This window comes from Procambarus clarkii, chromosome 45 (assembly GCF_040958095.1).
Source record: "Procambarus clarkii isolate CNS0578487 chromosome 45, FALCON_Pclarkii_2.0, whole genome shotgun sequence".
NCBI lineage: Eukaryota > Metazoa > Arthropoda > Malacostraca > Decapoda > Cambaridae > Procambarus > Procambarus clarkii.
In genome coordinates this window covers 2,576,352-2,600,696 of record NC_091194.1, presented here as the reverse complement: position 1 = coordinate 2,600,696, position 24,345 = coordinate 2,576,352, and the positions used below count along the sequence as shown (strand labels likewise).

Here is a 24,345-nt window from a genome sequence, read left to right as displayed (position 1 = left end):
ATATTGCTGCACATTAACACTTTCGCTCGGGGATGACGCAGCATTGCGTCATCCGTTTACTGGCGGTAATGCCGGGGATGACGCAGCATTGCGTCATCCACTTTAAAAATTCGCCAAAAATCAGGTTTTTATCCGATTTTTTGGGGACTGGTTTTAAAATGTGCGCCGATGTCTTCCCATTTTCTTTGTTGAGCCTCGTGGCCCTCAGGCGGCTTGGCACATGCCATGGGCCCATTGTCTTTGCTCCACTGTTGTGACCAATGTCGCCTCCCCTCGCATCTCAAACGTGTGAACATTTTGGCTATTTCCCGTGGCTATATTTCTTACTGCGGCTTTAGAAACTATCTACGCTTACTCCACGATGGATAGTAATCATGAACAAGGCCCTTCCAGGAAGAAAATTGCGAAAGAAAGGCTTGAAAAGGGTGGGAATTGGGAGTGTAGCAGGAAAGCCTCTGAGCACTCACTCACGGCAACGCGTGGCCCGTCTTCAACTCGTCGGCGGTTGGAGCGTGACCAGGTTTTTTTTTTTATATGCTAATGTTCCTATAGAGAATTTTATTACGAACCCATTGAGACCAAATTGAAAGACCTAGGACAAAAATTGAGGTGACCAGAGTGAAAATAGTGAAAACATTTTATCCCGTTTGCGCGCTCCCGGGTAACTCGTTCGCACTTTCTCAGTTTGCTGCGGGTAATTAGCTGGGCTTTTGGAGTTTATATGCATTTAGTGTTGTAGAGAATTTTATTGCGAACACAATGATACCAAATTTAATCTCGTAGAAGGAGAATTGAGGTGACAAAGTTGAAGAGAGTATACACTTTTCGAAATTAACGCGCGTTTCCGTGACACGCTGGGGCCCATATCGCCCTGTCGAGGGGTGGCGCGCGGGGTGAGCGAAAGTGTTAAGTGTGAGGACAGGTTGTATATTGATGTGCATCATTTGTATTACATATGAAAAATGTCATATCTGTATGGCATCATTCATAAAATCTTAGTGATGGTGAAATAATTTTTAGGTTCATTCTGGCTATTGAAAAATATAAGTCGGTGCTTTGGGTTCAGTTAGGACTTGGGACGCTCTCAAAATGCTATATACAAAAATAAGTGGGAAGTTCTTCATATTGTATGAAGAAACATTCAGAAAAATGTCATCATGTTTAGGGCAATAATTATGAGAAAGGACAAGAAGGAATTTAAAATAATGACCTTTGCCCTTATTGAGGTTTTGCAATTTTTACTGACAATTAACCAGGTTATTACTAACATTAATTGAAAATAAGTTTTTAATTGACTTAAGTGATGAGTGTTAGGGCTATCTAGGATGACAGGCACTGACAACTTGGGTATTGCAGAGGTAGACACCCCAACTCCTGACACTGTTAAGAGTGTTGGTGGGGGCGTGGTTGGTCGTCAGTGGGCATGGCTGCTGGATGTGGAGCGAGCCTGTGGTTTAGTGGTGGGACGGTGCCTGGAGGGCATGCTGCTTGGACCCCCACTCACATCCAAGGAGGTGCAAAGTAAACCTTGGCTTTCTATGCAACTTTTTTCGTGTGGATTGGCAGCATGTGATTTATGTCCAGGTAAGGAGTACCTGTATGTACTTGGTTTTGCTTGATTCTGAAGTTCTTATAATGAACAAGTCTTAGGTTATTATTAATACAACTACCAAATTTTCCAGCATTCAAGTTGCACCTCCACATAAAATGTACTATACTGTACCTCTATTTTGCAAAGATATTTTTGGAAAAAACAATTATAGTATGTTTCCTTTAGTCATTCTAGGGTCATTTTATGTTTAGGTAATATAAAAATGGTTCTTAACCCTTAAATGACTAGGCTAATTATAAGTCCTACATTGTGGTGTAGGACTTGAAAATAAATAAACAAAATATATATGTTATTTAGTTTTATTTATTATTTTTACAAAAATATACAGTGGGTTCTCAGTATTGATTTTGATAATAAAATTGGCATATTTTCACACAAAATAATACATATGGGAATATACTTACATGTCGTACCTTGCTTGTCTCATTTATGTACTTCATCTTTCCATCTTTCACAGAAGAAGTGACTACAGCCATTGAGCATATATTAAGCATTTTGGAGTGTGGGAAGGATGTTGTTGTGGAGGCTTTGCATAATTTTGCCACGACCTACACACAGCTTACAACCCCTCTTATCACTGTTCTCGAATCAAGTAGGTATTCTTGCTTCAGTGTGTGGGTTGCTTGTAAGACATACCAGAAAGACTGAAGATAAACAATGAGGGTAATTTGTGTGGTTTAATGGTCTGTAAGCACAAGAGGTCCAACCCCTATAGACTCCTGCTCTGAACTCCGGCACAATGCCTTTAGTTCTGAGACATTAGAGGCATATGTTTGTGCTATTGGCAGATACATAACTATTCACTAGATTGAACAGCTGACACCAGTCTTTTAATAGAAGTTATATTTAATTTGTGAATGGCATGTAAATGAACTCCAATGTGTAGTATTGTGATCCATAATTTTCATTGAAATGCTAATAATACAGAACTCCCTTTCATGAGAATATCAATGTGATAAACCTTAATTAAAAGTTGAGCATAATGTTTGTGGTAAATTCTTCACGTAGACCTCAGCAAGGGTAAAATTACCTATTATGGAGTATTATATATGTCCCAACAAGAAAAAAGTTACCTATTATGGAGTACAAAATGCAAGAATATTGCTGCCCACCCCTGGTACTGAAGCTGAGATACGGTTTATATAGGTCAACCCATTCCTAGTTTTTTTTGTAGCCAATACTGCATTTAGAGCAATTTAGTAAGGTAGTTATTATATTTGGCTGTGTATCTATGAATGAGCTTGATGTTTTTAACTAGAAGATCCAGTAGACACACAAATATTTAAACATATAATACAGGATACATATGTTCTGCTAAAACCTGGTCTAAGATGATTTCTGAGCATGTGTAATGTGCAATGAATATATTTATTCTGAATTTTTAAGTACAGTACGTGTTGACACCTGTAATATCTCAGAGAGCCAGGTGATGCTGTGGATGGATGAGATGGCGTGCGGAGAGGACTGGGACACGTGTGAAGTGAAGGAAGACATACTCCTGGATATCACAACACAAATACTGCTCTCCACGTTCCTCATGCACACGGGGGTCTCACAAGCACAACTTGGGTAGGCTTCTTTCTCCTAAGTTGTAAATAAAGAAATAGAGAATATAAATAGTATGCAATACTGAAGCTATGTAATGGAATTGAATTCACATCCCTGAAATCCTCAGGCACACACAGGTTTGATCCTATTGTATGGCTTTCTGTATCTTCTCATAGATGTGTCACATTCTTGTTATTTATTGCACATAGTAGACTATGTATAATGTAAGTAAATGCAAAATGTAATGTGGAGTAGCTTCTTTTGTGAGTGAAGGAGAACATTGTACAGAAATATTCATGTATAATGCCTTCATCTGTTTAGGCTTTAGAACATAATAAAGGCTTTAGAACATTATAAATGGATTTATTTGTAAGGGAAAGAATGTGTAATGAAGCATGTAAAAATTATTTTTAGCAATTACTGTACAGGTAATTCCATGACAATTCGATAACTATTGATATAGGCTGTCTTTTTTCCAACCGTTACCATCACCATAAATCTCATCACTTCCATTAGTGTTACTTTCTCCATTCAAATCACTAGCAAAACCATTCGTGCCACTGTTACCATAACTTCAACTTCAAGAACAGACACAACACAGAACTTGATCATCAAGAGAGAGTAGTAGTTTATCGGGTGTAAAGGCTAGGAGGCAGATCATACAGAGCTCGATTTCACTTCCCCCATAGTCACCAGTAAGAAAGCACCATCACCATTACTACCATCTGATACTTCAAGCACCTCCTTCAAACTGCCAACACTGCAGGGGAGGACCTTAGTACAAGCCTAAAGTATATACTGTATACATACACTATATATACTGTATATTATTATTATTATTATTATTATTAATGATTAATATTATTATCAACACATTATTATTATTATCATTAAGCTTCCTGTCCACCAAAAAAAACTATTATTGTATATTTTTGTTCTGCTTTCTAGCGTCCACTACTGCTCAATAATGAGGGAACTGTTCCGGCTGGTTTACCACATCAGACGGCGACTTGTTACACTGAAGACCGACGACACTTCTGGTAAGATATTAGAGATGCGTGTTCGATCCCATCGCAGCACTTCAAGATTTTCTCGTAGATACATCACGTTCGTGTGATTTAATTATACGTATTGTACTTGCTTCTCTTTAAACCCATAGTTATGATTGATATGTTTAGTCAAATAATCACAACCTCTTTTATTTGAGAAATAAGTCAAATTATTACTTGCTGAAATATTAAAAGGAAGTTTTTTCAGAATCTCTTGAACGATCAAGAGCAGGATCAGAGACGGCCCAGGACGAGGAGCGTGTACGGGTGGAAATTGTTGAACAAATGTTGTCTCTTAGAGTGCCAGTGAATCATGAGCCAGGTATACTGCTCCCTACTATCAAGATTTTATCAACAGTATTGTTAGGGTCTCGGTAGTACAGATAGGTTTGCTCTCAACTCGCAATCTAGAATCCCTGTTTCAAATCCTAGGTAGGACAGAAATGATTGGGCATGTTTCCTATCACCTAATGCATATGTTCACTTAGCAGTAAATATGCATCTGGGAGTTAGGGTCAGTACCTTTGGGGGACCTCGATATAAGCCTAACATACTGTACCGGTAATGTATGTACATAGGCTGCCTGTCCATGACAAAATTATCATCATAATTGTTACTATTATTACTTGCATGAGATGAACATTTGCTGGATGCCAGTTATTTTAGTTACTATTTTGTGTACAGTTTTTTGTTTAGGTAATCCTGACAGGGATTCATTATGATTGTGTGTTTCATGTACTGTGTTTTCTTATAAAAAAAATCAACCTCGGAGATGTTTCTGTTCTATTTTTATAAAATATTTTTGGATTTAATGGTGGGTGTTTTATTGTGATTATTTATGGATCTTCAGAGGACCAGGAAGAAGTTCGTGAGCTACGAGAACGACTGATGGCCATGAGAAGTCCTAGAACCTATGATGAGCAAGGTTGGTACTAGCTTACTAAGGCATCATAGTATAGTGTGTGTGTGTGTGTGTGTGTGTGTAAAATGAGTAAATTTGGTTAAAATAATTTCCTTGATTAATTGTTGTAAGTAGAAAATGCAGTGGAGCTTTCTTTAAAAGAAATCAAATGTTATGGATATCTGGATAAACTGGATTAGCTACAGTTTAGTCTTGAGCTTAGGTACAATGACATGAAGTGTAAATTATTTGATTGTGTGGGCTACATTATGCCAAGTGAAGTCACACTGTAAATTAGTTTGGACAAAATTAAAACGACTACAAAATATTTCAGATTGAAATTTTCAGTGATTTTGAGGTTAAAATACAATAACATATGCACAAAATGTGTTGTATTATTTGAACTGATAACAATAATTGTGGCTAAATAAATATTAAAAGTTATAAACATCATAATTTTTTCTGAGAAATATGTACCTTGTTAATATCCCCCTTGTTATGCCCCTTCATCCACTGGTATACTTCAGCCATGTCTTTCCTTAATTCTTTGTAGAACCAGATGAGAGTGGGCAGGAACCTGTAGAGGAAGACATAAGTTACGAGGCTGCTAATCTTCACATTATAACACAGTGCCTGGTACTCCTGATGGCTATCAAACCTGCACCTTTATTACCAAAATCCTGCGTTCAGCTGTAAGTGTTCCTCTTAGTCATCTTCAACCTTTTACACTAGTTGATTACTTAGCTCTGCCATGTTGTTTACTTTAGTTAATTTATTATTTCACCCCCATTCCCATGCTGTGGGTTGTAGTGAACCCCTTGCCCATCTAAAATGAGACCTGCAGGGATCACTTGAGAAATTCCTTGACCCCTGATGCTAGTATGTTGACATGCCCAAATTTGTATTATTTTATCCAAGAGCATAAGATCTTATTTAAGTCAGAAGTGCTGTTAATAATGCATAGAAGAACCTTGGAATTTTGAAGCTTGATTTAAGGAAGCTATGATTACTTAACATAGATATTGTTTACAGTTTTATAATACCATCAGATCTAATCAAGAAATGTTGAGTAGATTAAGGAAGCTTTGATTTATACACATAAGCAGATGAATAGTTTACAATTCTGTAATATCATTAGATCTAGTCAAGAAGTGTTAAGCATGGTCATGAGCCGGTGTATAGAAGTGCTGGGGTTTGCCGGAGCAGAGGATCACCAGTTGACGTCGCTCAAAACTACAGCCAATCTGCCACCAGGACCCGACATTCTCCTTCCCTCGATGGCAACGCAACAAACTCGAGCCGAGGTGAGGTTTTGTGCTCTTTCTATTGATGTAATAAATTTGTGTATACATTTTGCTTATCTATCTTTTTCGTTCATTTGGACAATCAAGGATTTGAACTCGGGCCTCAATACTGTACTACGAGACCGTATGAGAGAATGAATGGTCTCGTACTGTTGAGGCCTGAGTTTGAGTATCTGATGATCCAAGTGATTGAAGTGTTATTAGCACATAATTGTGGATTGCATTTTATCTACCATATATCTACCTTCAACTTATGGACAGCTGGCAGATGTGGAGAGTGTGGCATTGTCCATTTATTTTTAATGTGGATGGTAGAGTAAAGCCATTGGTCAAATGCTAACTGTGATGAAAAAATCTCTAAAATCAATCCAGTGTTCCCAACCACAGTGCCAAGAATATCTGCCAGGTGTGCTGCAGAAATATAGATTAATGATTAATAACAGGATTGAAGTCTTGTTGCACAGTGGTCTGTGTAGTTGGTTCACAATCACAGGACCTGGGTTCAATCCCCGGGCATCATGAAAATGGTTGGGCATGTTTCCTTTCATCTGATGCCTCTGCTCACCTAGAAGTAGGTAGGTACCTGGGAATTAGACAACTGTTGTGGATTGCATCCTGAGAAAGGTCAATAATTGGCCAAGGGGTACTTCCACATTGCTTAGTACAGGCTTCCTGTCCTTGACAATTAAAATTATATTAAATTGTATTATTTAAATAAATCACCCTTCTGAAGATGTATTATTAAATACGAAGGTACTTAAGGAAATTCCTGTTTCAATTCTTCCTGCCATAGATCACTAAGAACTCTTTGACCCCAGTCACTTCTGGGGTGTGAGTTTTCAGTTGCATATATGCCTGGGGACCATTCAGGCTTGTTCGCATATTATATAATATATATATATAATAATCATGTTTGTATAAACAGTATAAAAACGGTATAATTTTTCTTCTCTATTTCGATATATCTTAAATATTACAGTAACCTCGTAACCTTGTGGGGCCTTACAGTAACCTGGGGGGCCTCATAGCCTGGTGGATAACACGCAGGACTCGTAATTCTGTGGCGCGGGTTCGATTCCCGCACGAGGCAGAAATAAATGGGCAAAGTTTCTTTCACCCTGAATGCCCCTGTTACCTAGCAGTAAATAGGTACCTGGGAGTTAGTCAGCAGTCACGGGCTGCTTCCTGGGGGTGGAGGCCTGGTCGAGGACCTGGCCGCGGGGACACTAAAGCCCCGAAATCATCTCAAGATAACCTCAAGATAACCTATTATATTGTGAGGTTTAGAGCACATGCAGGAATAGCCTGTTCGAAAAAAATATGCCCATGCAGTAAAATTTGTTGGGCAAATTGTATTGTGTGCCAAGTACATTGAATGTTTCTTTTTTCAGTCTCGACTGGATGCGCTGGAGCTAATGCTAACACTATTAACTCCTGCACAAGGAGAAAAGTGTGAGGACGACGACGACACTCAACAACATTTTGCTCTTGAGAAAGCATGTGGGTCTCTTCTACCTTCTGTGAGTAACCACCTTTTCTGCCTGCTCACTAAACACTAAGAGGTCAATGCCATGAAATGCCCTGTTGTTAAACAGGTGGAACTTGACAGTTAAATACTGTAGACAAATGTGGATGTATAGTACAAGGGGATCTATGATTAGCATGTATGGAAAAGTTAAATAAATACAGTTGACATGTAAAATGAGGTGTCCATGTTACACAGAAGCAGACATAATATTAACAAGGAAATATTAACATTTTATTTAATAGTGTACCTCATACGAATACTCTGCAGCTGTACTTCACTTTGTAAATAAAAGAAGTATTTATGTCTGAAATAAACATTTGTAGACTGTTAGATGACCTATATTGATAAAAACTCATACAAAAACAAAACTAATTACAGGTTTTGTTGACTTAAATTAGCTTGAATGAACAGGTGTGTAAGAGAAGTGTGGATGGACAGGTGTTGGTGAAGCGCCATAATAGCTTTGGTTCTGTATTACTTTTCCACTTTTTTTTATAGCTATACTGTTTTAGTACTTTCTTTTGATACTTTCTTACTTTTCTATCATCTTATAGGTGCTTTCTTCATTCTGTAAAAGTTTTTCAAAGATATTGATGGTAGGATATCAGTAATTGGCTGGGTGATGAGTAGTTAATAGTAGTTAATAGCTTCAGTTATGTGTCTAGAAGGCACGTTATGGCTGACAAATAGTTGAAATAAATAAATAAATAAATATATATATAGTTATAAAATATAATTTTGGATAATTGTTTTGATCATGTTGAAATACTGTATAGGCTAGTGTTTATTAGTTCATTTCTTTACCTTGGATACACTTTGAAATGCCATTTTTATTCTAGAATAAAAAAATACCAGGTAATTTACAGTTTGTAACTTTAAATGTAACAAAAATTTCCTCAGGTGTATCATGAAGTCATGACTGGTTGTTTTGGACTGGAAAGCCTCTGGAGCAGCAGTAGTTACTCGTTGGTGAGGTCGCTGGAAGCGACACACTACCTGGATGGCATCAGAGCAGCAAGCCAACCCACCCAACAGCAGATTGCCACAACTGTTCACATCATCTATCATCACTTAGTGTCATCTTTACTTCAACATGAACAACCAGATAAAGGTGATTTTTAGCCTTCTTTTTCCGTGGGAATGTGCTTCTTGCGGGTGGCAGTTGGGTTGGGCACAATTTTTTTTCCATAAAATATTCTTGTAAATTAGGCAAAGACTTGTACACCAGAAAATATGGAGTTGGTTTTCTTTCACATGTACTTTGTGGGTGGTTTGACTTGGTTATGAGGGTGCTCCCAGATCCCAATGCTTCTCTCGGGTCTACGAGCATGCCAGAGTCTGGTTCTGGTGTTCGTAGGCCTGTGTGGTGCCAGAGCCAATGCACCAGGGATCTACTGATGATGCAGGCGATGAGTCACAATAGCGTGGCTAAAGTAATTTGACCAGACCACACACTAGAAGGTGAAGGGACGACGTCGTCCCTTCACCTTCTAGTGTGTGGTCTGGTCAGATCTACTGATGATGCTCAGAATGGGGCGAGTCTTTAAATTCAATTTTTAGAAACGACAGGTAATGATGCTGAATTAATATTTGTAATGTGTATGACATGGGACTACAGTACCTGTACATCATATTTTATGTTAATTTTCAGCATCATTGCCTCTATTCTATTAACATTTTATGTTCTTTATAACTACAGTGATTGACAGTGTTTTCACCATCTCTTTGTCATCTCAGAATCTTCCTTTTAAGAATTGCTTCCATTTTGTTATGGGTTTTAATGAGTGTTGTGTAATTAAACATATACTTTTCAATGAATTTAAGAATACTTAATTTTCTCAATAATAATAATTTTAATAATAATAATATTAATAATAATAATAATAATACAGTATACTATATAATTTAAAGTTGTTATAATGCTCTATAATAGGGAAGTATTACTGACACTAGATACAATCATAGAGCATCATAGTAGTAATCACTTTATTAGTAATTGCAATAATAATAATAAAGATATGACACTTTTTCTGTAGGACTCCGGGAACGTTTGTGCCTGCTGACCATATTTGCTCTCAGTGTCCGCTATGAAGCACCTGATCTGAGCTTAGCCGTGTCGAGTGGTCTTCTTGATGCCTTAGTGCGCATGTGCTGCCCCTATGATCCTCCGACTCTGCGTCACACTCCTCATCCATCTCCATCGGATCTTTTACCTCACGCAGCGCACACACTCTTCCAAATACTTACCATCTTGACAGGGTAAATACTCTATACAACATTTATATATGCCAAATTAGTTGTATTACTAATACTTGTTCGTGGATAACTAGCAGCAGGAACACATTTAGCTAATGTCTAGAAAGATAAACCCCTTATGTTAAATCATACATCCATTGCTGGCAAAATCACAAATTGGCCGTGAGATGATGATGTCCGGTCATCCTGAGAATTGGCTATACCTGTATCTTTGACTTGTGAAGTAGACAGATCTTGCTGTACTCTTACTTTCAGTTAAACTTGTCATGGTACAATGTCCTGAATATTACTGTATTTCCTGGTGGGTAGGATGCATGGTTTTGATCCACCACCAACCCAATATATGTTGTATTTACATGCACATAATCATGTTTTCCCTGCAAAACCAATTGAGGATCACTTTCAATGAATGTGTGATAAAACAAGCTAAACAAAAACTACACAAAATTCTTGTAAGCTAAGTGTGTCTCTCTTAAATGCCAGATAATTCATTAAGTTTCCTTGACAACTTCATGTTTCTTCTTAACCTTCTTACAGAAATATGGGCTCCAGATTCTTTTTTGTCAGAATCGGAAACTATTTTAGCAGAATATGTTTTAAATATAACCATAAACACACTCTAGACAAAAAAATTGCATTAAAATAAATTTAAGTGTGTGATTACATAATGTAAAAAGTGTAAATAAATTACATAAATTCATTTGCAGATATTATGCGGAAGACATCAGCAAGTCGGTTCTTTCTCAGGTTATGAATCTTTTGCATCTACAAGTTGAAGACCTTGTCAATCACATTATTAAAGCTAATGAAGTAACATGGAAAAATTACATGCAGCATGAAACCATGGTTCCTGATGAAAGGAATGTGGAGACGGCAAAACCTGACCTGACAGAAATTGAAATTAAAGATACAGAGAGAAAAGGAACAGAGGTAAATGATGCAGATACAAAAGAAAAAAAGGTAGGCCAGAGAAAATTAGAACTGCGCCTCACAGGGCTCAACACTGGCCAGAACAATAACGCTGCTGATGCAAGGAAACGACGACATCTGGAGGTGACATTAGGCAATCTACTAGTGTTTGTGAGGCGACTCTGTGTCAATCAGCGGGTGAGAGTTCTCGTTGGTCGTCAACCATGGGTGCGACTATTACTACTTGTGACCGGTGAGCAGGCTGAAACTCATCTTCCTCAGGTCATTAGTGTAAGAACTCGAGTTCTAGCATTGACTCTGCTGGGTGCAACGCTTCCATATTCAGATCTTGATTTAGAGGCTCGGGAACAGGTCGTAAGACAGCTTTTCATGCAGCTGGCTGCTAATATGTGGGTAACACCTTCTGCACAGGCTCATCTTAAGGCTAGCCAATTATTAACAGAGCTTCAAAAGCACCTTGTGAGACTGTCAAGTCCCGAGTTAATGGATGAACAGTCGAGACCTGACTCCCCTGATGACAGTTTGCCTGTTCAGGAAGTGGGTTTTGACCCTGACAAGTCTGTGTGTTGTTCAGTTGAAGGGGGACACACACTTGTGCATGGACCAGGAGGACGAGGCTATGGTCTAGGGTCTACTCCAATTACTTCTGGATGTTATCAGTGGAAGTTTCTAATTGTAAAGGAAAACCGTGGTAATGAAGGAACTTGCATTGGCGTTTCAAAATATCCTGTCCGAGACTACAGCCACAGAACATCATCAGACATGTGGCTTTATAGAGCATATTCTGGAAATCTTTACCACAATGGAGAACTTAGCATTTCTTTACCTGGTTTTACTCAAGGAGATTACATCACAGTGGTTCTGGACATGGAGGCTAGGACTCTCAGTTTTGGCAAGAATGGAGAAGAGCCACGACTTGCATTTGAAAATATTGACGCTCCAGAGCTTTATCCCTGTGTTATGTTTTATAGCACAAATCCTGGAGAGAAAGTAAAGATGGTGGACATGCAAGTGAGAGGTTCTCCTCGAGACCTTGATCCAGGTGACCCTCTGTGTGCCCCTCAGGCTGCCGTTTTGTCGGAAGCTCACATTGCCCTTCTGCGGCAGCTACATGAAGCCTCGGCTTGGACACAGCAGGTTAATGATTGCATAATTGAGCGCCTTAATCAGACAAAGGAATTGATACCACAGCCAAAGGATCTTCATGAAAGTGTTGAGACAGCTTCTAAAAGTGAATCTGAAAATGAAGAACATGTTTGTGAATATGAACCCACTGCATATGATGCCAGTGAAGGTCATGTCTTGACACTAGATGAAAGACTTGATGAGGAAGAAAAAACAAAGAAGAAATTTGGATTGTGTTCAGATGACAATGATAGAAATGCTCAGAGAACAGATTTAAATATGGAACACGATCACTTGAGTGAAAGGACAGGTATTGCAAAAGGAAAATCCGGTAAACAAAATCTAGTTTACGAGATGAACTTAGAGCAGCTGTGCAAGGAGGTTTATCCTGCCCTTGCCATGATTGGTGGAGTTGATAGTGGACTGAGGGTAGGAAGTCAGTGTATCCAGAAGGGGACTGGAAGGAGGGCAATGGTCTTAGGGGCTCTACGTCAAGGACACCCAGCTGTGAAGGTAAGCTATATACTGATCAAATATTGAGGCCATATGATGGAACTTGGATTGTGGTGCTGGATTATGGTTTCCAAATTCAAAAGTAAGTTAAGTACTGTAGTACTTCTGGTTGAATTTTGTTTTGCCCATTGTGGTCCAGTTGGTAGTGCACGTGCTTGAGGAGTTCTAGGACGTGGGGGCGATTCTGTCATATGGCCTTGATACTTATTCATACATTAATCACATTGTTGTGATTTCCTTGTCCTGTATACTATATATTTATTTTTTATTTTTTTTTGTCAAGTCTCAAATACGGTAACAAATAGCATTTATTTAAACAAAATTTCTAATATACAGTATCACTTCATTTTGAGCTTTTCATATTTGAGCATATACACTCAGGTACAATGGTGTGACTGGGATACAAGCATCAGTGATGTGCCAGTTTCTCTGTTAGAGCCCGTTGAGCCGCCTCCGTTTGACGTGTCAAAGATGTCGGGAATAACTGCCCAGGTCATTACGCAGATAATGAGGCTAGCTGGCCTCACACAAGAGGTACGTATTAAACATTTTACTATTCAAATAGCACTGTAAATGGAGTATTAACCACTTTTGAGAAAATATTTGGGCAGTGTGAGGGGATTGAACATGCATCCCCAGACTCCCGGTAGATACATCACGCTTCTTGTGATTTTGTGATTTCATGATATATTACCACCGCTGAAAGGCATTATTAATATATTTTCCAAAATTTTACTTGTTTATAAATATATAGAGAAGTTTCTGAGAGAGTGGAGGCTTTTGCTTTAGGAAATAAGGTTGGTAATGTAGACAGAACTTGTCCACTCTGACATTAATAAGCCAGATAATCAGTGCATTGTACACGTAGTCACAGTTGATATTTTTATCCCATATGGTGCTAGTGTTACATTTTGCAAGTATTGTATAATTAATATACTGTATAATATATATTATATATCTATTACTGTATATATATTATAATATATATAGATGTATATTCATTATATATAATATAATTAACCATTATTATAATATATTAAATATTTTTTCAGATTGAGTTTCCCAAAGTGACTTACAATCATGAGACTGATGAATTGCAAACATCATCTTCGGGCAGCCTCGTATCTCCTCATGTTCCACAGACTCGCCAGGAATCCATTCCAACTACTGCCGCCAATTCACACGGGCCCTCGCATACATCCAGCCCACGCAAGGAGTCAAGGTTGTCATATGTTTTCAGTTTATTTTATTAATGACATTGCCACCCACACACACACTCACACACATACCCTGTTGGGAAGTAAAATGAGACTATAAAACTAGTTCAAAGGTTAGGTAAATATTGTGTTAATATATTAACAGTTTGCTAAAACCACTTTTAGCCAACCACTTTGCTTTTTTATTCTCTCATTTCTTCAGCCAAATGCCTCCCCCTCTCCATGAAAGAAGGAACTGGGAAAATTATAGTGATATTCCAGAATAATGAGGGTGGGAATGAAGGCATGAATAGAGATAAGAAAATGAACACAAATTTCTGGCTGAGCTTCTTATACTAATTTATATGATATAAATATGGTTTTAAATACATCACACAAATCGGAACTCCAAGTAATGGATACAAATTGAGTTTAGATTCAAAGTTTAGATTCAGGAAAGATGCGAGTAACGTAATAAATGTAGGATTGCTGGGTCATTACAAGCATAGGTTAGACATACACTGTAACCGAATGTATTTGGATGGATGTAAATAGAAGCTGCCTCACATAGACCAGTAAGCCTTCTGCAGTTTGCTTTATTCGTGTGTTCATACTGTACTTTACAGTCATTGGGTTCATGAAGGGTAAATGGACGTAGCCTGTTCGATGTGTTTGGAATTGAACTTAAGGATAACTAATTTGTAATGATTCTTATACTGTATACTCAAGTATTTTATGCTTAGTCCATGAAAAATACATTTATTATTTTGGTTATAAACAAAGTAAGCCATTCTGTTAAAATTTATGAACTATGTTGTATTAATTAGTTTTGACTTTCCTGTAGAGTGAGCTCTGATGGTCTGACTATGGAATTACTTACTGACCAGTTAGTTACAAATATCATGGATGAGGTGACGGGGCGTTCATTTGATGTCTCGGATCGCCACGAGCCACCACAACCGACTCATCGAGGCTCATCCATGGCAAGTTAATTTGTGTGTTTATGGAAATTTTGTAATAAAAATGTGTTTACTGATGATTCACAAGGAATGGATATTAATTTTGACTTGAATATTGCCGTCAAAAGCCTGTACTGTATTATGTCAACATCAGTGAGATTCGAATAGCTCTTATTGTGAAAATTATGTTGATCTCCTTTCAGTTCGAGGTGAATGTTTTAAGAGATTTGGTTATTGGGAAAGTAAGGCTAGAGATTAGGTTAGAAGAAAAGACACTACAGAGGAGAAAGCTTATGAAGAGCATATAGAGTACAACATCTGTCTTCAGATAACCTTAAGGTGGTTCCAGGGATCAATGTCCTTGTAGTCTGGTCTCTGTCTAGGCCTCCTGATGGGTGGTCTGGTCAACCAGGCTGCTAAATGTCACTGTTTGCAATCTGACATATAAATCACAGCCTAATTGATCAGGTAACCTTTGGATGCGTTTATAAAGATCTGTGTGGCACCACAGCTATAGTTGTCACATTGTAAGTTTATTAGGAGAAATGAGTATATAGGAGCATAATACATTTCAGAAGATTCTATATACTGTATAAAAATTGTACCAATTAATTAGTAGGCTATACATATGTATTCATCTAAATCTATATATTATATATGTAAATGATTTCTTTTGTTATAGACTGGAGAATTAAGTCAAGAAGAAGGAATGGCATTGCGGTTGGCATTCCTGCAGAGTGCCAGCCTCCGAGCTATATGTGCCATTATGAATTGTCCTCGTTATGCTGAAATGCTGCTGGTGCCCAAGGCAGTACAAGAAAAGGTATGTATAATGCGCAGAGACTCACAATTACATGACTAATACCAACGACCTGCATAAATGAGATGAAATAATAGTGACCACTTTGCTTTGTCCTTGACCTTATGAAGTCAAGACTTGATTACTTTAATAGTGCATAGTGCATAGACTTGATTACTTTAATCAAGTCTATGCACTAGGATTACACCACTTCTTGCCTTGACCTCCCTCATGACCTGAATCATGTATATATTGAGCCATGGTTACATCATTAAAAAAACAGGGAGGGGGGGGGGAATTTGATGAATCATTATATCTCTCAATATGCTTCCTTTCAACAATGGAGGCATTAACTTGAGATAAAGTAGGTAACTTATTGTCTGACATCATTTGGAAAATTGTCTTATTAGAATTAGAAAGTAAAAGGCATGAGCTCTCCAAGTATGGATTAAATGTATGTTCTCAAGTTTGATCTTAAAACCTTCCTAGGGAAAATTATTACCACTGTAATTTATGGTGTCTCGGAACAGTCTGCTCACGATTGAAAGGTCTTGGGTTCGATCCCCAGGTAGCATGAGAAGTTTGGGTATGTTTTCTTATACCTATGCCTCTGTTTACCTAGTAGTAAATATGTACCTGGGTGGTAGGCAACTGTTGTGAGTTGCATCCTAGGAAAGGTCAGTCATTGGCCTAGTGGGTACCACAATACAGTAGGCCTTACTGGTTTCTTGTCCCTGCTGATGGGAGGCCATTTTTATACATATCTTAACTGGCCACAGTGTTTTTATTGTAGCTTTTCTACAGTTTTTTTGTGTGTGTATGTAATTGGTTAATTGGTTGACAGGATGGAGGTGAAAAGGGAAGCTCGGTGTCACTGCTGCATGAAGAAGATGAGATACGTTCATCTATTAGAGTGCTGGTTAGGTGTATGGTCTCAGCTTGTACACAGCCCCAACCTTTGAAGAGGTGAGTTATGTCAGTGGTCTTGGCTTGTTCCCAACCCCAGCCATTAAAGAAGTAAGTTACGTTTATAGTCCCGGTCTGTACTTGGCATTAGATCTTAGAGGTGAGGAGTAAAGAAAAATGTGTGAAGACAAATATTTGCTGAATAATTTATTTTCATTTTTACTTTGATTGAATTGAGCTCCTTTTGTATTCCTCAGCAGAAATGGACAGTTATTTCAAATATGATAGTTAACACTGAATGCAAAGAAGTCAAATTTAAATAGAAAACATATGGAGGAAGACAGAATAGGGAAATAAATAATGCATGTGACTAGATCTAGCACGGAATAGTTTACAGGTAAGCCATTTACAGTTTGCATTTTGACAGATTAACTGAAGTATTCCTTAATACTTAATTTTGAATAGTTCAGGACAATACTCTTTATAGGATAATGCTGCATCTCGTCTCATTTTAATTTTTTTATTAGATCAAAAGTAACTCATACAATTATAAATAAGTTTTCTCTTAAATTAGCAGGTCTTAACTATGAGATTATAAAAATATTATCTTACTCATTCTTTTGTAGAAAAGCTTTAGAATTTCAGATTTGACTGGATACTCTGTAGTTTATCCAGAACGTCTTTCATTCAGATTTGTTTGTGCTTTGTATTTTGTTGAGTATAGCTTTTAAGCCTGAATGAAATGGTATTTGTTCATCTGGTATAATAGTCAACTAATGGAAAGTGTCTAATTTGTAAGAAATTATTTAAATTATAAAAATTATGTTTGGACCTTGTTGTAGGCAAGTGAGCGTTGCAGAGGTGGAGCGGTCACACCTGGTGCTTCACAGCATGTGTATGAGGGCTTGGGCGGAAGATAGCTTGAGTGTGGCCGACACGCAGTCTCGAATCTCGGCACTCACCGCCAGCGAGGAGAGGATCTCTGAGCAGGTTAGTCGTGTCAGGCTGACAGGCACTATCAGTTCATGGCACTCTCCATGCCAGGGAGATAAGGATCTCTGACTGGGTTAGTGGCTTTGTACGAATGAATTTTTAACTGGAGATGCTCTCAAAACTATACTTCTCAAATTTCTCAGTTATTCCTGGAATAATATTCTCAAAATTATTCAGTTATTTTCAGTTATTATTGGTAGTTACATTAAATGTTATTAGGAGGGTATACTGCCTGCTTTTAGTTTCTTGTTAAAGGATTTTGAACGAAAAAGTAAACAAAAAATATGTTTATTGACTTTCAGATTGAAGCAACAGATCGACAGCAAAACATATCTGACTTACCATCTGCTGCTGCAGATGTTAGAATCCCGAAGCGTCCCATTCCATCTCTTGGCCTTCCTATCACTGTCCCTTGTGCTCCTGCTACTTATCCAGGAAGCGAGATGCATTCTTCCCATTATTCCCACACATCTCAGTCATCTCGGGCGAACCACAATCCACCTCGAGGGCGTTCAGTTGGGCCATTAACCCCACAGAGTGCCCCCTTGCCTCCCATGGCTAGAAGCCATTCACCATCGCCGCCTCTAACTCCTCTGCCACCCCTGCCACCACCTATAGCCACACCTTTACTGGAAATGGGATTTACTCTCAAACATATCCAGAAGGCAATCTCTGCTCAAGGTAAATATTGACTGGATTATATTATGAGTTGGGTACTGTTTCTTCACCCCATCCTCGTATCCTGGCTCCTTGTTGTTATCTTGGCTCCTTGTTCTCATATTCCAGCTACTTATCCTTGTATCCCAGCTCCTTGTTCTCGTATCCCAGCTCCTTGTCCACATATCTCAGCTCCTTGTCCACATATTTCAGCTCCTTGCCTTTATATCTTTGATCCTTATTCTCATATATACCTCATATATATTCCTCATATATTCCTCATATATATACCTCATATATATACCTCATATATATATATTCTCATATATATTCTCATATAGGTGTTGTGTAGTCATAGTGGCTTACTACTCTATCATATTGAGTTAAAATTGATTTGCCAGTATATTTTTTGTCCTAGCATTATTTGATTAAGATCATTCAAAGAAGTTGAAACTGTTGTTTAATAGTTTTGTTATATGCAAAAGGAGTCACAAATTATCATTTATATAGTTTATTAAACCTATTTTTGTTATCAGGTCATAAAGGTGAACCCTCGGCAACACAGATCAACCAGTTGGTAACGTGGATGTTAGAGCACCCTTGTATTGATGCCAGTGAGACTACCGAGAGGAGACGCTCTCATGAGGACACATCGTCATCTGTTTCTGCTGCTTCAGGAGCAGCTGCAGTGGCTGCACAGGTAATATGCAAGTCGTTGAATGTTTGTACATTGATATTAATGTATTGAACTAAATACGTAAAAGACTAAATTTTTTATTCACGAGGTTGCGCTTGCAATTTCATGATCCATGTAAATAGTACAGAATAAATTTAATTATGAATGTTTTACAAATTACAACAATGGACTGTTGGACTCGAGAAAGTACACATTTTGTAATATTGAATTAACCCAAATGGCAGACTAAGAAAATGGGAAAGTAATGAAAGAGCCTTATCTGTCCAAGCAAACTTAGATCTAATATATACTATCTTAGGCCTATTATAGTACATATATGTGCTATATTAGGCCTAGAAGTGTTTAAGTTTGGTGTTTGGCTTATTTTTTTCCATGCCTCTACAAAATAAATACAGTAGTGCAAAATGTGAACATTGTTGGTTGCAATAGTTCATTTTTGTATGTTCAACCAAATGGTTAATAAATACTATACATACTATCATTTCAGGAGGATAGGTTGACTAATTTATACACACACAATTGACATCTGTATATCTGTATCAATTGACATTGGATTCTATGTTATATCTGAATAATTCATATTTATTATTTTTGTATTTTGATTTTATTTACACAAATGAATGAGCATATATTTGCTTTATGGTTTTCTATACAATTTGAATGTGTAAATAAAACTGGGAAATAATGTGTAATTCCACTGGATGTGGAGAGGAGGGTAGCTGGGGTATATAGGGAAGGTCCCTACCTAGCTGTTGATGCACTTCAACAAAGACCACACAAGCCTCCCAGCACTTTTGGAACTGTGCTGACCGAGGTAAGCGAGATACTGTAGTGTGTGTGTGGGGCTTGAGCTTGGGTGACCTCGTTCAACAAATTAAACACACATGTATGGTAACATACACAAAGGGGTGGAGATCAAAAATCACTTTGAAATTAGGGGGAAGTGAGAGGAAAAAGCAAGATTGGTTGAAATAGGTCATATGACAGATGAATATAACAGTAATGGAAAATGTCAAGATTAAGATTAATAAATATATGAAGGAGGAGGAATCAATTGTGGAATCAATCCAATTATAAGATAGGATAATCAGGCTAAAGTGATATCTCAAGTGACTGGGAATAGAAATAAGGATAGAGAGCAAAGCGTGAAATGTTGAGTCTCCGGGGAAAAAGTGAAAATGCCAGTGATCAGCACTTAAGAATTCTGCAACTGTCACTGAGATTAGACAAAGAAATAGCTGGGTGGAGTGCATTTTCCTGGACTGCCAACAAGTTGTTGATACTGTCTTCCATAAAAGGCTAATTTGTAAGATGGAGAAGTAGCACTCCAAGAATTTTATTATAAAAAAAAATAAAAAAAGAGTTGAAATGTATCCTGTTTTTTTTCCATAAGATTCTCAAAGAATCTCAGTTTCTCATTCTCAGATTCTCAGTTCTTAAGTGATAATAATAATTTTTATAAAATATACATAGAAACAAGTTATAGTAGTTAATTAGTAGGGCCAGGAATTGTATGTTATGTAAAATCTCCAATTAACACTTTCGCGGGATGAGGACTCGCCCCGGAGTCCTGTTTCGCCTACCCACTCCCGCATAGTGGACATAAACTTATGTCCTCTTTTAAAATATTTGTATAAAATTCAATTTTTATCCGATTTACTTTGGGTTTGTTTCAAACTGCGCGCCATGAGGCTCTCTTTCTCACCAATAGGCTGCATGGTACAATAAGTTCATGAAAGGTTCACAAACATAACAAAAGTAAAAACATTTCGTGTGTGTTTGATTCTCACTGATATCTTCCAGCGTTGTTTTATTTGGCGCTATTCTATCTTACGCTTTGTTGATCTTTTTTACCTACGGGCTCATAGAACATTCTATTGCGAACACATTGACACAAAAATGAATGACGTACATAGAATAATAATGTCATGAGAATGAAATAAGTATAAACTTTCAAAGCACCGTGCGTCGTCCTGTCACCGACACCGGGTAACAATTTCACCACTTCCCACACTCTTGCGGGCGGTCCGCAATCATTATTCTACGCTTATATTCATATCACCGTGTTGGGAATTTCATTGCGAGTCCATTGATACCAAAATTAACGCTGTAGGACAAGTGTGGAGGTGATAACAATCCCAAGAGTAAAAACATTTTGTTGCTGTTGGGCGCTCACGGCGAGTCATCTTCGTAGTTATTTATTTGGTGCTGGTATCCCTATATGTTTCGTGACTTTTTTTACTTAGAATTTTATTGCGAACACGTTGGTACCAAAATGAAATACGTAGCTCGAGAACTAAGGTCATGAGAGTAAAAAGAGTATACACATTTTTGTTTTTACGCTTACGCGGCAAAACGCCGTGAGCACTTACGGTTGTTTCCCTGACCTTCGCGGAGAGCGCGAAAGTGTTAAGCAGTGTGTTTCAGGCATGCAGTGTTTCTTGGAACACAGCTACATTTAACAATACAATTGAGATTATCAATAATAAATAAAACTGTATTAAGACAATTTAATTACTGTATTAGTAATTTTGCATCATAAAAGATAAGAAAAATGATTCTAATCATTATTTATGTCTATACAGTAGATACATTTTTGTAGCATTTCTTGAACTACTTTTAATTCATGTTTTACCTTCCAGTTGATAGATCGAACTGATATTCAAGATCTAAGTGGAAGGCGGACCAATACAGGAATGCTTCGCAGAGGGGGTTATGTTGACATTCGATCTTTCATGGTACCCACACGACCTTCAGGTAATGTTTATTCAAGGTCTATACCAAATGCTGCATAAAAATTATTAAATTTCTCAGTAGTGTGTCATCAAATTATGTTTTATCTATTTTTGTTTCTTCCAATTTTCCTATCTACTAGTTTTTAATTACAGTATACCAAAGCCCCTCCCTCAAGACAAGGAAACTCCCAGAATGAACTAAATAAAGAACTAGACACACTGAAGTTCTTGTTTATACTTTAATTCATTCATTATACTTCTAAAGTATAGTTTAAAAAGTATTGAAAATGGCTATTATTCCCCTCAAACTTTGCTTTGACTGTTGCCTCAGACAGCTTAGGGAAGATGTCTTGAAGGCACTTGAAGGCTGCCAACTTATGAAACAATGTTTTGCAGCTCAAGGTAAGGAGTCGGCAGTCTTCAAGTACCTTCAAGATGTCTTCTCCAAGAGACAATATAATCTCTTACTGACAGGTTAATTTTTTATATACAGTAAAAGTAAAGCAATAGTGCTGTCACAATTAATTTCTTATGATTAGTAAAGAAGGAAAGTAATTAGATTATATATTACAAAAGAAGGAAAGTGATGACGTTTTGAAATGTTGTGGACCCTTATCAAGTCATCACTTTGCTTCTATTCACATGTGTGGATTAAGTATAAATTTTCAGCCATGTTATTGTGGCTTACTCTCTGAATTTCTAATAATGGTTTTATTTTGTCACATCCTTAGGAAGAGGACTGGATAGTCGAGATACGGAGAGCTCCAGGCAGTACCAACACACACGAAGTGATAGCCGTTTCAGATACAGTCGCGCAGTTTTTGAAGATCATCATCGGGGCTCTGATGACTCCATAGGAACCTTGCCGAGTGATTTAGAACATTGGCTGTGTAGTTCCCTGGGACTAGATGTGATACACCGGACTGCGTTCAATGCCTCACGAGACCAAGATTGGAGGAGTGTGATTGAGGCGAGTTTTAACTGGACAAAGATTGATTATGTTATAATAATATTTTAATTATACAAAAATGCATGTTACCTTGAGGTGGATCTGAGAATCAATATCCACTTTGATGGGATGTATATTGTTTATAATACTATTAATCATGTATGCCAATTTTGAAGGAAAGTGTAAGTCAATGTAAACAGTAAAGACAGACTCGCTGCCAAATAATCTTGACAAATGGTAGGGTATGGGAACAATAATAGTAATGTGTGACAAGGTGAAAGACTTGGGAGAGGGCAGGAGGCCAGTACTGGAATACCCTATACAGAATGGGTGCCATCTTGCATGATATCTAGGACACGCTTACTGTTCTGTGCCACAAACAATGCTAAGTACCGTAGTCTTTCAGGCTTGGTGCGTTCTTTTGATAATTGTTAATACAGAGTGGACATGGAACCCCTACCTGCAAATCGAGGTTAATCAAATTAATAAACTCAGATTTACCTTAAAATTTATTTTAGAAATAAGAGAACTGAGTATGATGTTAAAGCTATGGAAACTGAACCCAACATCAGTAGGAAAAGGAACCAAAGGAGACAGTCACACAGCCCATTTTTTGTATTTGACACTCCATTAATAGTGCAACTGTGTTTGCCTAACTACAAATGTACCAACACGAGTAACCCATCAAACCAATCAAGGCCTTTGCACAGAAAGCGTCGATGTTATGATGCCTTGCATTTTGCCAATGTGTCACATTTTTAACAGATAATTGATTGAATCCATTAAAAATGTGACGAGTGATAGGACAGGTTGGGTCATGATGAGCACTGTGCATCTGGTCTTATAGAGAAGTAGGATGCTGCTCCAGATGGCTGCTGAAGTTGATCATACTTGGTTAATGTGGTGCTGTATATAGAGCATCTTAAATGCTCAGAGTCTTAAAATCATATGGAATATGATTTGGAAGAATTATTCTTGAAATCTTCAATACTTGTTCTTTAGGCATTAAGAATATTATGACAAGTTATACGTAAATTCAAATTGATATTTAATCATTTAAAGGGTAGTTTATGTACTTTTCTACAGGCGGCCACAAATAATGATGTGGAGAGACCGTCGAGTGTGTGCGAGGTGTGCCACCACCCGACAACTAACCTGCGTCAACACATGCGTGTGGCTCACCCAGGTTGTGCCAGGCCATGGATGTCTGGTGTCTGTGGCACGCTAATTGGTTAGTAATTTATTACTTCATATTACCTCAAAGTAATCACATTAATGTAGTGGTAGTTAACACCTTAGTAATCACATTAATGCACAAAGAAATATCTTAAACGTGATGTATCAAAGAGAAAATCAGTAGAAGCCATGAAGAGGAGGCTGTGGGTACTCCCAAGCACATGCCTTAGACCATTACACCACGACAGGGGTAAAAGCAGTACAACCTGGGATTCATCCGAATCCTCTAGGATTCTTGCTTTGCCAACCACTTGGGCCCAGTGGTAGAGCAATGGTCTTGCTTCATGCAGGTCAGCGTTACATCCCCGACTGTCCAAGTGGATGGGCACCATTCCTTTCCCCCGTCCCATCCCAAATCCTTATCCTGACCCCTTCTAAGTGCTATATAATCATAATGCCTTGGCACTTTCTCCTGACAGTTCCCTTCCCTTCTAGGAGTCATGAGGGTTCAA

The 24,345-nt window shown here is 37.8% G+C and overlaps 1 protein-coding gene across 7 annotated transcripts in view; it reads left to right on the top strand.

Moving 5' to 3' along the window:
• Positions 1–24,345, top strand: part of LOC123769888 (probable E3 ubiquitin-protein ligase HERC1) — an 87,721-nt gene that overhangs the window by 31,307 nt on the left and 32,069 nt on the right. For 6 of the 7 annotated variants that reach the window (XM_069301150.1, XM_069301152.1, XM_045761315.2 and 3 more), the window contains exons 24-46: positions 1,357–1,584; positions 2,070–2,204; positions 3,031–3,181; positions 4,109–4,200; positions 4,418–4,531; positions 5,060–5,134; positions 5,664–5,802; positions 6,249–6,414; positions 7,806–7,934; positions 8,843–9,053; positions 9,979–10,201; positions 10,906–12,766; positions 13,148–13,300; positions 13,819–13,988; positions 14,807–14,945; positions 15,604–15,744; positions 16,565–16,686; positions 17,469–17,616; positions 17,922–18,300; positions 18,813–18,976; positions 21,616–21,730; positions 22,440–22,678; positions 23,744–23,888. In XM_069301150.1, the coding sequence (XP_069157251.1) occupies positions 1,357–1,584; positions 2,070–2,204; positions 3,031–3,181; positions 4,109–4,200; positions 4,418–4,531; positions 5,060–5,134; positions 5,664–5,802; positions 6,249–6,414; positions 7,806–7,934; positions 8,843–9,053; positions 9,979–10,201; positions 10,906–12,766; positions 13,148–13,300; positions 13,819–13,988; positions 14,807–14,945; positions 15,604–15,744; positions 16,565–16,686; positions 17,469–17,616; positions 17,922–18,300; positions 18,813–18,976; positions 21,616–21,730; positions 22,440–22,678; positions 23,744–23,888 (5,439 nt within the window). The remainder of the gene's footprint in view (positions 1–1,356; positions 1,585–2,069; positions 2,205–3,030; positions 3,182–4,108; positions 4,201–4,417; positions 4,532–5,059; positions 5,135–5,663; positions 5,803–6,248; positions 6,415–7,805; positions 7,935–8,842; positions 9,054–9,978; positions 10,202–10,905; positions 12,767–13,147; positions 13,301–13,818; positions 13,989–14,806; positions 14,946–15,603; positions 15,745–16,564; positions 16,687–17,468; positions 17,617–17,921; positions 18,301–18,812; positions 18,977–21,615; positions 21,731–22,439; positions 22,679–23,743; positions 23,889–24,345) is intronic. The other variant, XM_069301149.1, reaches the window with a different exon arrangement.